Here is a 14,599-nt window from a genome sequence, read left to right as displayed (position 1 = left end):
ATCTTCTATATGATTATTAGGATGATAGACTGATTGATTTATAGAGAACGCACTCATTGACTGAATTAACATATTAGCTAGAGGAATGGTCGATTTGATTAATGTAACTTTATTCTTTGGAATTAAAACATGACAAAAAACACACACACAAAAAAAACCCCCAAAAAACAACTATGTATTATATAGGCTACTTATGTCTCAGAAAACTTTACAACAGATTTCACTATTAAGCCTAGCCCTAAGGGGGCTCTACGATGAATCTTGTCACCTATTTTTACTCTGGATAGTCTGACCAGAGTAACGTAAGATGGAAGTAAGACCAAACTGGCTCACTTTAGGCATAAGAGGATGAAGCACTATGATCTAATTTCAGCTGTTCAGGACACCAGGGTTTCTTGATTTTTTTGGGTGTCGCATTACCAACCGTTACCCGAACTTTTTGGCTTTAATCGTTGCTTGCCTTGGAGTGGAAAGTTCCCAACCGAAACCGCCCCTCCTACTACCAAGATCTATGATAGCAAACATCTACAAATTGACAAGAGTCAACTAAGAGTCCTTCACACTCTCCAGGATCCCGCGCAGCTGAAAATGACCACCGGCGTGGAACGACTATTCGACCAACTTGGACACTTTAACAGGTACCCACCCATTAGTCCCTGAAAGAATTTAATGGCGATCACATCAAAACTGTTAATATCTACTTCGTGTCATCGTTATCGCATGAATGATGCAAATTTCTTACCAAGTTGGTGGCCTTAAATACCAGTAGCTCGCATTCGCTCAATGTAAATATAGACTGTTAGAAATATGACGTAAAAGAATAGCCTCTCCGATCCTGGGGGAAAAAAATGTTCGTAATGTTAAGCTAATAAAAAACTGAGGGTTGCCTTGACATATCGGTTATTTTATTTTAAAAGATTACCAAGTTTTTTTTTTTTTTTTTTTATGTATTAGTAAAAAAGAAACATTTTGCAATGCTTATGCATTGCATTACGGAGAAGGTAACGTATATATTTTTTTGTGAAAAATATTGCATAATATGTTAAACAGGATTTCATATATGCAAATATTCCGGAAGACTGTAAAATTCACTGACTCTACAATGTAAAAATGCAAACAGAGTTCAACTGCCTTCATTCAGTCCTACTTCTTACAATTATTGTTTGACCCGCTTTACAGACTTAAATGAATAGTTTATTTAAAAATTATATTCAATAATGTATACTTTCCTGTCAACAATTAACTTTCATTTGATCCTTCTTTCCCTTCAGGTTTCAGGCATGTCTTTACTTTGCTGCTATTTTCCAGGCCATCTCTTGTGGAATACATTACCTGGCCTCGGTTTTCCTAGTTGAGACACCTAAATTTCTTTGTGACTCTCCTTCAAATGTCACAGATGTTCTATATAGGAATCACTCATCGACGTCGCTGGCAGATATATGGACTCATTACAAGCCAGGTGATGGACCAGTGGTTGTACAGACAGCTGGAGGAGACCAGTGGGAACTTAGTCCTTGTTTAAAAGCTCTGCGGCTTGATGCCATCAATTTTCAATATGAGTTTTTTGGGAACAAGACTGTGGAGTCGTGTGCTGGCTTTGTCTATGATCACAGCGAGGTTGAGCAGAGCATCGTAACAGACTGGGACCTGGTGTGTGAAAAGGAATGGCTGGCAAAACTTACACAGCCAACTTTTATGCTGGGTGTTTTGATTGGAGCATTGGTGTTTGGAGACGTCGCAGACAGGTACATTTTCTATTTCATTTGTCTCCACAACAACCACATAATTGCATATAAAACACATCTAAAATGTATTCAGATAAATCAATGAACAATGAACAGATACTTTCATCAGTGAAAATGTAATAGTTTAATTTGGTATGAATTCAGTGAATAAAAGTTACCCGAGGGGTTGAAATTGGCTTGCAAGAACATAGGACAGTCAGCACAAACAGGATTGAATAGTTATTTAGGATTTTAAAAAAGCATTATTTGTTATACAACAGCATGGTTAGGCAACTAATTAAGGGGATTTATCCAGTTATTAAGTCCAGAAATTGATTTTCAATGTATTATTACGCAGTAGTTGTTGAAAGATAAATGCACATAAATCATGATTATGGAGTGTGACAAAACAAATGTACTCTTTATGCTGTGGCCACATCATACCTAAAGATTTTAATATGGCAAGATGGTTTACAATTGGCAAATATTTGATTCTGCTACAATATAACAAAGAGCACTGAGAGAACTGGTCAGGATGTGAGAAATGGAGACACTGCATGGCTCCACATAAACAGCATATCGCAGGTTCACATTCCATTCCATGAATGACTGTTCATTTCCATTGTAGACAGCAGAGAACTGGAGCAACTACTGTGTGTTTGTACATGTTTATCATCAGATTGGTCAGGGATGTACAACAGCAGGAGAGTATTATTTGGTTCTGGGAACATTTATCCATATTACTGATTTAACAATTAAAAGAATGCATAGCAATGGAATCAAATAGAATGGTCAAAGGTGAAGCCATGCTGGTGTACATAAGTGATCCATTTGCATGAATTTATTAAATTAAATAAAACCCCAGTCAATTGGTTTGCTTTGATAATAGTTACCCAGTTAGCTCTTAAACAACGGTTCACACATAAATATCAAATTGTAAATAGTGAATCTTTCTATCATGAACTGGCAACTGACTGAATGGTACAACCAATCTATTTTCATGCTTCAGTTGAAATTAATATAGAGTTTATAAAGCAAAAGTTTATAAAAAGCGTTTTTTGACTATGGCTACGTACAGACATGTTTCTGTAGGTAATTGAAAACATTTTTGATGTGTATATTTTTGCTTTTCCTTTTTCCAGAATTGGCAGGCGCCCCATTTTGATGGCTACCAGCTTGTGCCAGTTTATTTTTGGGGTCACTGTGGCATTCACAGGGAATTACTACCTCTTTGTGTTTGATGCGTTTCCTTCTTGCAATGGTAAGTGGATTTGTCCATATTCTGAATATTTTAGAGCAGTCAAATTGATTAATCACAATAAATTGCATCCAAATTAAAAGCTTGTGTTTACATGATATGTGCATTTACTGTATATGTAAATACACAAACATACATGATATGTGATATGAGCTAAGCGATCGATTTAATTACCATTGATAGCATTTATTGTAATGCTTTTTCCCCTCAGTTGGTCAGTACAAAAGTGGCAGACATATCCAGTGAAAATTCTTGGGCTATAAAGTACTTTCAAATCTTTGATTCTGAAGTACAGTATCCACACTGGTGCAGTGACTGACAGCCACACATTCTCCTCAAAACATTAGATTCATCTGTGCTAAGAAGTCATGCCGATGCACAACCCATGTAAAGATGATAATAATGCAAATAACTTAATAATGCAAACTAACTAAATAAGGTTTCAAACAGAGATGGCGACAAAGAGGCTGCAGCTTTAAATGTATACATGTATGTATGTGTGTTTATGTATACATATACACAGTATACACACAGACACACACACACACACACATATCATATAAACATGAACTTTTATTTTGGATGTGATTTATCGATTTGACTCCCCTAGATTCATACACATACTTAATTAGGATGTATGTGTCTAAAGTGAATACTATGCAGTAAGTTACAGTCTGAGGGCTGGTGATGTTGCTATTTAAAGCTGTTCAATGTCTTTCTCCATTCATTGCCGTCCTCGCTGGTTCCATCTGACTCTCTCTCTGCTCATTTATTTTAATCATTGTTTATCTCTAATAACCCCTTTCTCTCTCTCTCTCTCTCTCTCTCTCTCTCTCTCTCTGTGTGTGTGTATTGGCAGGTGTCAAGTGGGTATTTGGTTGTAGTCTTTGTGTATGTAACCGAGTTTACAGGAATTAAGGTGCGCACATGGACCTCTATGCATGTGCATGCAGCCTTTGCTGTGGGCATCATGGTAGTGGCTCTAGTGGGGTACCTCGTTCGTGTCTGGTGGATCTACCAGATCATCCTCACCCTCAGTACCTCTCCATTCTTGCTCTACTGCTGGAAGTTTCCAGAAACACCCTTCTTCCTAATGGCTAAAGGCCGGTACACGGAGGCGCAGGAGCTGCTGGACAATATGGCTTACTTCAATGGTCTGCCACCCACCCTTAAGGTAGATTCATACTGAAAACACATGGAAACTGTTTCTGGCATGAATTATACCCTTGTCAGAATATGCTTTCCTACCGTGACCTTAGATTATGAGATGCTAGTAGTTCCATACTTGGATTGATGAAACAGCTTTAATAAACACCCAACTAAGGGAAATGGAAAGAAAAGTGACATGCAAAAATAAAGAGTTTGAAATTGAAATGCTAATTAAAAGAAGCATCTCAAAACTCAGGAAATTGTCACAAAAGCAATTTCTGCCAAAAATCTGTTGCAAACATTTACAAGGACATACTTTTCACACAGAGAAATTACAAAACTTGGATCTGTATGAAATGTGTGAGACACTGTAAACATCATATTCTACTATTCTAAGATTTTACTATTCTAAGTGCTTATTTGAATGATAAGAAGAACAGTTTTGGAAAGTCATGGATTTGGGAAAAAGTGGTCTTGTTAACGGCTTTTGTATTCTTTAAACTGATCACTGATCTTAGGTGTCAGAGCTGAAGGATGAATGTGATGGAGAACTGCTGAATGACAATGAGCAGGAAAATGGAAGAGCAATGCTAGTCGAGAAGAGGCTAAGCATCCTGGATATGTTTGGAAGCTTGAAAATGGCTGGTCGCAGCGCCACATGCTGGGCTATCTGGTTCATTGGAAGCTTGGGATACTATGTCTTCAGCCTGGGGTCTGTCAACCTAGGAGGAAATCAGTATATCAATCTCTTCCTTGCTGGTAATGGACTGATGTTTGTATGTTTACATGTGCTAGCATTTATTCTCAAGAAGGTTTTGATGCTTTAACTGAAACAGCTCATCTCCTCTCCCCAAAACATCCGCCATTGTTCATGTTGTGCCAAAAATTGAATGACTATTTTTTTTCCATTACATAAATGATTACAAATTCAGAATTATGAACTGTTTGTTTTTACCATGCATTTACAATGAATGGAGAAACTAGCTTTTGTGCATGATGGAAGCACATCATAAAAGTATCATAAGTGTGGTTTGTGCATTTGTCTTTAAAAAACAACAAAGAAACTGAAAGCTTTAAAAGTAACAAAAAACTAGTAACACTTGTAGTATGATGCCTTATTGTACTGGATCGCTGGAATTGAAGCATTTCTGCTGAGCTATATGCAGTTTAGTTTCAGTAATATAGAAGTTAACAGCACTTAAGCTACTTATCTGTTATTTGACTGTTATTAGGTGCTGTTGAGGTTCCGTCATACTTGATTGGCTGCATTGCAATGGATCGGGTTGGCAGGAAGAAGACATGTGCCCCGGCTCTGCTGCTTGGTGGAGTAGCTTGTATGCTTATTATTGTGGTGCCCCAGGTATGAGATCTTTTCTGTGTGAATCCGTGTGTGAAACTGTACTATACACACTGTGATATAGCATTACACTGTTAAAAGTTACAATGAAATGGAAGTAGTGTTAAATCTTTTCTTCCATATTATGACGTGAATCCGAGTGTAATGGATTATGGAAAAAAGTAGGACAGGGTCTTGGTTCTATTCATCAGTTGTTGATTGGATATTTAGATCTGGGGGTTGCACTCAATATTGAAAGCAGGTGAACATATGCCAAAGCAACATAAGAGTTTAGGGTTCTAAGTCCTGCAGACATCACCAGAGAGAAGTCATTTTTAATGAAGGTCCAATTATATCATTTTGCTTAAATATCAGATAAAAAAAATTTATGAATTTTTCTAAATAGCGTGTATACCTATAGCGTGTTTTTGCAAAACAGAATCAATTAAAATGTTATGCCAACTTTAAAGATAGTTGAAGTTTTTAAAACACACTCAAACACAGTTAAATATGTTTGCAATTTAAAAGAAAAATGAAACAAACATAATTCTCTTATACATAAGAAATACATGAGTCTCTTATACATAGGGAAGGAACAAGGCAGCAAAAAAATGGCCTTGTATTTAGTTCCCATGACAAAGCCACAAAATTTAAAAACTAGTCTTTCAAAATCATAACAGATTATGGAAAATATGAATCTGGGAAAACTTGTACATTTAAATTTGTTTGACAGGTGTAGATCCAAATTGCTTCATTATCATTACCTCTGGAATGAACTAAGTGATTACTAAAATTAATGATTAACCTTGACAAGAGTGGACATGTGTTTGTGTGCATATTTGCCTTTCACGTGGTAACTGGGGCAGCTGTTTGCATCAGAGACTCTAGGTCTGTTTTTGATGAACCCTTTTGCACACTTTCTTAGTGCTTTTAACACATTAACTAAATGTTATGCAATCTGAATCTTCTTGATTAAGTTTTGAAGACACACAAGTATGTACGTAAGCGATTGGTCACAGCATACACATCCCATACACAAAAAGTGCCCATGTAATTAATGCAACAAATTACAACAAGGTTTTAAAAGCACCATTTCTTCTATTTAGAGGATGGGAATGAAGTGAAAAGGCTTGTGTACTAGATGATATACCCATACCTCAATTTTCTTTAGTTCAATTCCTACTGTCTGGTCCCTAGACACACTCACAAGTGACATGACAGAGACAGAGTTGAACCTCATGTGACTCCCTATTAGGATCTGTGTTATTACAATACTTTAAAGAACTCAGGCTACTTATGACATACAGTTCCGCCAAAAACAATGTTGTTACTCTTCTTGTGGGATTGGCCAGAAAATTCACAGTGGTGCATGTCTCAACAAGCCCCAAACCTTACTGTGTTTGTCAAACCGACTGTCAAACTTGTCTCGCTTGTGTTTAATAATTAATAACAAGCTGTATGTTACAGACTGCTTCTTTGCAGATATCCATATGGTGTTATTGCTGGTGTCACAAGATATGTGTTCCACCATCTGGGAATGTGAATTATTTTTACATGCAAAATCTTTTGAATATGTGAGGCATGGAAGTCATGTCAGTATGTTTTTCACTCTATACGCTGTAGTTGGTGTTAAGTGTCAACTACACCACTCTCCCTCATGGTCAGTGCCAAATTTCAGTTTAACTTAAAATAAATGGCAGTTTCCTCAGTGTCATGGAAGCCTCTTTAATTATAGATCTGCAGGCTTCTTGAGACTAATACATGTATGCATAAGCCCCGTATGTCAGTTTAGCATGGTTGTTAAATTGCTATTGGATGAAAGGTTATAAAGATGAAAGTGTTTTAGATGCTTCTTCACTAAATGCTCTGCTTACACCAAACTAAATCAACATCATTGCAAGAATTTCCAATAATTGTGTATGAAAATATGAACTTCTTTACAAAATGTTGCAAGCGGTGACAAGTGACTGTCTTTACGAGCGAGTCACTGAACCCCTCAACTATTTTGTTCCAAACAATGGCTACATCTGAATTTCCATACTCGAAGAATGGTTACTTGTTCTGAATAAGTAATTACTTTGCAACCCTCCCCAAAAAAGTATTCTATACAGAATCCCTTTTATGTCATTCACAAACCATGAGGACATGAGAGAGGAAGTCCAAAGAAGTACGTAATCTGGGTACTATTCGACTACTCTTTTAGATTTGGACATACTATTTTCATTTACTTACTTACTGCCTGCTATATGTAGGAAAGTATGCATATTCAGATACAGCCATTAATTCATTCAGAAAATAAAAAAATGTTTGTATGTCTTTTAATCAAAATGCCACTACTGTGTGTTGCCCAGAGATCTGCAAACATTAAGTCTAATATGATTTCAAGTTACACAATAATACTCTGTTGTTCACTGAATTGTCTAAAATAATCAAAATTGTGCTGTCGGTCAACGTGCTGTATTAGCAGCAACAGCCCTCTTTAAACACTGATCAAAAATACAGTTCATCAAAGGGAGCAGTATGACTTCAAAGAAATGTAGGGATCTCATTTTTTAAATAAACTACAGTCCCCTGTAGACCACAGGCAACACAACTCAATAACCACAACACAACTCATAGAACTAATTTCATTGTGTTGTGCTAAGTTTGTTGCATTGCCACTTGTTTTGGTTGTGTTGCAGCTTGTTTCCTTGTATTGTGCAAATTTCATTGTGTTTCCCTTATGCTATGGAGATTTTTTTGTGTAGTACACTATTGGGCCACTGTACCAAACAGTCTTGGTTACCAGCCGGTCACTGTAAGCACAGGGTAAGAAGAATGTTTTAGTGGGTTGATATTCCATCAGGATCACCTCACACCCTCATAACTAAAAGCTGCATTACTGACACACTGAAATGGCTGAGTGTAAAAATATATAAATAGACCTGTCATCTAAGTAACTGTTTATACATATGACAGCTGGCGGCTTCTGAGAGGGGGTTAAAGGGGACTTGTCTTGGGGACGTTTAGACTTGTGTCTGATCGCGAATTTAAGGAAGCCCTACTATGGCCTGCTACTGGCAAACTTTGCAAACAGCTGATGGCTGAAATGTTGTTGCTGATAAATATAGTTACACTCAGTGTTTTTCTCTCTTTGTTTCAGGATATTGAGATATTGGCAATAGTCCTGAGTATGACAGGGAAATTCGCTATCGCCATTGCATTTGGTCTGATTTACTTGTACACCTGTGAGCTTTACCCAACAATCATCAGGTATGTCTTTTCTTATTCTAATACTCTATATGTAGCCATCCACACTAAAGACAGGAAATCGCTAAAAAAAAATTTTAAAAGCTAGACAGATTTTAAAATGATAGTTGTCATACACTTGCTGACTTTGTGAATGCACACAGAGAAAAACTGGCCATCATACACTAAACGACTTAGGATCACATACTGTACTACCAGATGTTTAAGTCTGAACATGCTAAACTCGTGCAGTAACATGTTTTTGCTTGGAAATACTTTATAAAGATAACAATATATGTTCTAAAATTGGCTCAAATACATTTGATATCCTCCAACTGGATACATTCATGGTCTGAAGTAAAAAAAAAAGCAGTGTCTGTGACGATTGCAACACAGTATCATAACTGGACTTGACTAAGCTGCATCAAAGTAAGTTACTCATTTTCAATCTCCCTGCTGTGGTCTGTTTCACTTTATCCAGTACAGTAAAATTTCTTTGACAATATATTTAATGTTCAAAAAACAAAATCTATTTATCAATTTCTTTACTGATCATATCTGAAGTTGACTGGAAGAGCATTACATACATGCATGGTATCTAGTGATTTCATAACAGACAGTGCATCTGGTCCAATAGGTCCCTGGCTGTTGGCAGTGGTAGTATGATGTGTCGGGTGGGAAGTGTGGTGGCTCCCTTCTGTGTTTACCTTGCTGACATCTGGATCTATCTGCCTCAGGTATGCAACAGCACTCAATGAATCTAGTATAGCATGGTCTAGAAATGAAGCGTGATGCAACATTATATATATTTGCTGGACTGAAAAATGCTAAGGTATCTTATGCTCTCTATTATTCTGTAGCTCATTGTGGGAATTCTGGCCTTCATCATTGGGCTCCTGACCATGTTTCTGCCAGAAACTCTGGGACAGCCCCTCACCTCAACTTTAGAAGAAGCTGAAGCTCTAGGATCCAAGCCCTGCATGAAGAACGCTGCTGTGGACGCACAAGAGATGAACCAAACCATCAAAGTCTAAATCCATATTAACGTTGGATTCCTGAAAGTGCCTCTACTGACTAAAACACTACATACTCCAATATACAAGTCTGAATGAAACATTAGGTGTTTCTGACAAATGTGATGCTAGATGTGATGCTGTGTTCTGCGTGTGAGAGTTTGTTAGTGAAATTTGGATAATTAATTAAAATGTTTTGGTATATTTGATTGTGAATATTTTTTATATGTTTTGGAAAATCTTAATTTTTACAAAGAGCTTGCAAGCAGGACCTCATTTATCTAAACCATTAAGTATTATATTTTTTGCATTTCAGCCAAAACCACTTATTCACAGAATCTTGCAGTCACACTGGGGAAATTTCAGCAAAATTTTGGGTGCAAAAATTCTAATTTCTATTGTCAATAGTGTAGCAATGTATGAAACACAGTTTACACAGAAGTCACTTTCAAACCAAGATTCTGTGACCAAATTGAAACCGTTGTGAAATCTGTGTGGATTCCTTTTGAAATTATTCGATTTCTCCAGAAAACATTTGCAGGAGAAGAGTATGTGATCCTGGACCACAAAACCAGCCTTAATTTAGGTATATTTGTAGCAAAAGCCAACAGTACATTGTATGGGTCAAAATTATCTTTTTCTTTTATGCCAAAAATCATTAGGATATTAAGTAAAGCTCATTTTCCATGTTCCATTTCCTACCATGAAATTCTAAAATCTTAATTTCTGATTAGTAATGTGCATTGCTTAGAACTTGATTTGGACAACTTTAAAGGTGATTTTCTCAATGTTTTGATTTTGTTGCACCCTCAGATTACTGTTTTTCAAATTGTTGCATCTCAGCCAAATATTGTCCTCCTATCTAACAATGATGTATAACTCTCAATTGTCCCTTAAAAAATACCCTTATGACTGGTTATGTGGTCCTTTAGTTTTAGTGTTTGCTCACTTAACAGTTTTAAAGATATATCTATGCATTTCCTCATTTTAGCAATAGTTTTTGAAAATAAATTTCATATAGCAATGTGAACATAATAATCGATGCACTAATGTGCAATGGACCTTAAACACTATTTACCTTACCTGACAGTATTGGCAAGAACATTGCCTTCAGCTACGCTAGGAGGAGGACACATTTGTTCATTATCAGTTAACGTGTGATAAGTTTCTATGCATGATTCATTGAAAGACAGACCTTGTTGTTTGAAGCTGTTTTTTAATACAACTGCATCTCAGGGTTTAGCTCCAGATTTATCAGTGTTGTTCATAGTAAACTGTGACTCTACTTTAGAATACTTCAGAACTTCTTTATTCTGGGAGCTTTTGTATTGTTTTGTTATTTAATATTTCATTATTTTTATCTTATTGTCCGGTATTTGACCTCACTTTGCATGATATGAGGAATGTAATGCAGATGAGTTAAAAATAGTATTTTTGTAATACAGCTATTTTTCTCTTCATAGACTTCAAAATCAGTGCATTTACAATTTTCCTCAAGCTTATGAATGTATTGTGTGTTTTTGGACCAAAGAAGCAGGGATAGTTGATTATTGCTGTAGTCGTGTGCAGTTGTCATAGCAACATGTTTGTCTAAAGAATGTATTAATAAATATGACATTGTGTCTAAATTAGACCGGTTTCATTAAAATAATTACAGTGGCTATACATATTGGTGAATTAAGTGGGTACTAAATGTCCTTTTCCTGTGCTGTTCACTTTTCATTCTCTAAAGAGAAGAATCTCCCCGTGGAAAAGGTGGGAAATATTTTCCAGGTTAGTGGGCGTAAGGCAGGCGTCTCTCATTCGTTGTGAAAGAGGGGAGGAGGCCCAGGACAAGCTGTGCACTGACAGCCCTTACTAAAAAAAAGTCAAATAAATAAATAGACTAACAGTCTTTTGTTGCAGTCAGAGGTTCTCAGTGTACAAAGAGGACATTTTTTTGAGTTATTTATTTAGTTATGTCTCCTACTGGACAAATTCACATTAACACCTTTTTGTTTTGTGTATAATGGAGTCCTATTGTCAGTACAAGCATATTTCACAATTAATGTCTATTGTGATTAGAACAGTCCAGGTGTACTTTACACATCCTACACAAAAAATTCACCCACTCATTTATTATGGTACAGGCATTCTGAATTTCCTTCTTCTGCCAACTGGACCTAACAGTGATTTTTTTTTTTTTTACAAGAGTAAAAACTGGGCTTTTTAAAATGCAAATACTATCATCCCGCCTATTCGAAAGCTACCGGAACACTGTTTGAAATCTGCCAGGGGGACATGTTGTACCCTACTTGTGCATGTGAGGTTTGGGTTATCAATGATGCCATAAATAGAACACAAACAGAAATGATCTCTTGTGGACAGGGCCAGCTGGACACTGCACTTTGACCCTGCTTTGATGCCCAGCTAAGCACAAATACACATGCCTACACAGACGCACACACAGACACCTGTTTCAGAACAAATCTTAGAGCTACAGATCAAACCAACCTGAATTATACCTTAAACACTCAGACTAAAGGACCAAATTTTGAGATTAAGACATTTTAAGGTTTTGTGTATGTGTGTTGTGTACTTAGTATTTGAACTTTAGAGATGAGGAAATTACAGAATGTAGCAGAAAATACAACTGAAACTGCAGTAGCAAAACCATTCTGTTTACATGCCTTGCAGTATAAATGCCATGGAAATGACCATGCAGCTAAACAAGCAGCAAAGCCCTATCGAAACCAATGCAGCTGGGGGTTTTCTGAAGCAAGGGCTCCCACTTCTGTTGAACTTGGGGAAATACACCTTCACCGTGGCTTACTAATGTCCATCCATGCAAACAGTGTTCCTAAAGCTTTTTAGAGCATCTGCTTCGGTATATTTTGCCTATAGTTTACTGACAAATAAAATGTTGTTTATGACAAATGTCAGTTAACTTTGATATTTAAGATGCATTTTTCTAGTGATTATTTGTATGTAAAACATTCTGTGATATCAGGTCACAAAACGGCATCTATTTCTGAAATTAAAAGTATTAAAATGTTTTACATTTTATTAGATGAAATATACTGTACAGTAGCATGTCACAATACTGACAGGGCTGAAATGTTGTCAAGTACTCAGATGTCAAGGACCAGCATCACCACATCTCAACCCAAAGGACATTGTATGGCCAGAGGCATTAGTACACTCTACTTGATTAATTAATTAATTAATTAATTAACTAAAAAAAAAAAATAATAATAAAAGCATGACCTACTACAATGTGCGTTGCAGGTTTTTGCAGCAGTTAATTTTCTGCTTATTTCTCTCTCTCTCGTGTATCAGTGCATCATATAGTATGGGGGAAAGTCAATATATTCCATATCTTCTACCTCTCTGTCATTTTCAGAGTCACACACACAGCTGGTGTAATCGGAAAATATTTAGACATTTAAATTATGAAGAAGAGCTATTCTGTTGCTTACCTTCACTTTGGGTGATCAAAAGCCCTACGTGTTTATGCTAACTGACAGGATCTGAAGAGACAGTGACTGCTAAATTAATAACTTCCTCAGTCCTTTACAAGTATTGCCCAGTTTCTCTAAAAGCTTTGTAAACAGGGACGGATTTACCCATTAGGCAGGGTAGGCGACTGCCTTGGGCTGTTTACGGTGTTTATTACCATTACAACCGTCTACATGTCGGAGTTGAACGTGCTTCCTCTGTATCCTGCTTGTAGCAAATTAAAATATTATGCATCTGAAGCTGACTACCACACGAGCTCGAGGTCTTTCTTTGCCAGCGCGCACACTTTTATCTGTCTGCGTCTGCTCTGTTCAGCGCGCGCGCACTCTTTTATCTGTCTGCGTCTGCTCTGTTCAGCGAGCTGGTGAATTGAGCTGCGCTTTCAGTTAAGACACAGATATGTTGCTTCTCTAATTTTACATGCAGAATAGCCGAAATCATAGCACAGCTATGGTCCTTATCTTCTGTGTAGCCTATTTGATTTTATCAGACGACGGCACGACTATGAATCAGTATTTTTTGTGCAGATTAACATCTTGGAAGGGAGAGCTGGTTAGTCTTAATCAATGGGTCTCGTTTCAGTCATTATTTCATATTCATCCCGTTGTCTGACCACAAACAGTCAAATATATCAATGAAAACAGTTTCTAGAATCTAGCTGCATCAAAATACAGAATGAGGCAAACAAATGTAATAATAAATGTACTTTTTGCATGTTCAGAAGAAGTGAGCTGCCCTGTCTTGCGGAAAAACAAACAGGTTGTGTACTGTTAGTAAATTTCTCAGTGCAAAGAAAGAGAAGTAATAAGAACGTGGTATTTCGTTTTTTTTTCTTCATGTGTCTAATAGACATAAACAAGTTCTTTTTAAAACATATATTACCTATGAAACATGCCTGCTCTTCATACTCAGCTAACTATGGTTTCACTAATAACAAAAATGGATTACATAAAGCATCCATATTTGTCCAAGTTCATTTTCATTAGATTAAAAACTTGAAGGCCTGGTTTCACGAACGGCCCTTAGCTTAAGCCAGGGAATGAAAGCAAATGAAATACAATGAATAAGTTAATTTGATGAACCAGGATTCTAGAGATGTTCATTATGCTTTGAATGGTAATGGTAATATTGTAAACAATATTATACATTATATAAAATAAATTATATAAATATTGGGGTTTTTTCAAACTGCCATAAAAAGGAAGTTATTAAAACAATGCAAATAATTTGTTTTTACCATAAAATAAGACATCACATTTTGTAACCATAATATATAAGTATATAATAAGAAATATATAGCCTAATAAAGAAAATAGTAGACTAAGAATTATGTCCATATAGCACATATAAAAAGGTTTTTACAAACAACAACAATTGCTGTTAAAATGTTTTA

At 36.4% G+C, this 14,599-nt stretch overlaps 1 protein-coding gene across 1 annotated transcript; it reads left to right on the top strand.

Moving 5' to 3' along the window:
- The first annotated feature begins 297 nt into the window (after positions 1-297).
- On the top strand, positions 298-11,341 carry slc22a16 (solute carrier family 22 member 16). Its single transcript, XM_026290822.1, is given in 10 exon segments — positions 298-638; positions 1,272-1,745; positions 2,867-2,960; positions 2,962-2,985; positions 3,842-4,156; positions 4,650-4,890; positions 5,364-5,491; positions 8,610-8,719; positions 9,333-9,432; positions 9,556-11,341. Coding segments are annotated over 10 exon segments (1,710 nt in total). The 5' UTR covers positions 298-588; the 3' UTR covers positions 9,730-11,341.
- Positions 11,342-14,599: the final 3,258 nt, after the last annotated feature.

This window comes from Carassius auratus, chromosome 20 (genome assembly GCF_003368295.1).
Source record: "Carassius auratus strain Wakin chromosome 20, ASM336829v1, whole genome shotgun sequence".
Lineage (NCBI taxonomy): Eukaryota > Metazoa > Chordata > Actinopteri > Cypriniformes > Cyprinidae > Carassius > Carassius auratus.
Note: the sequence above shows the minus strand (reverse complement) of the source record. Positions and strands in the feature narration are given on the sequence as shown.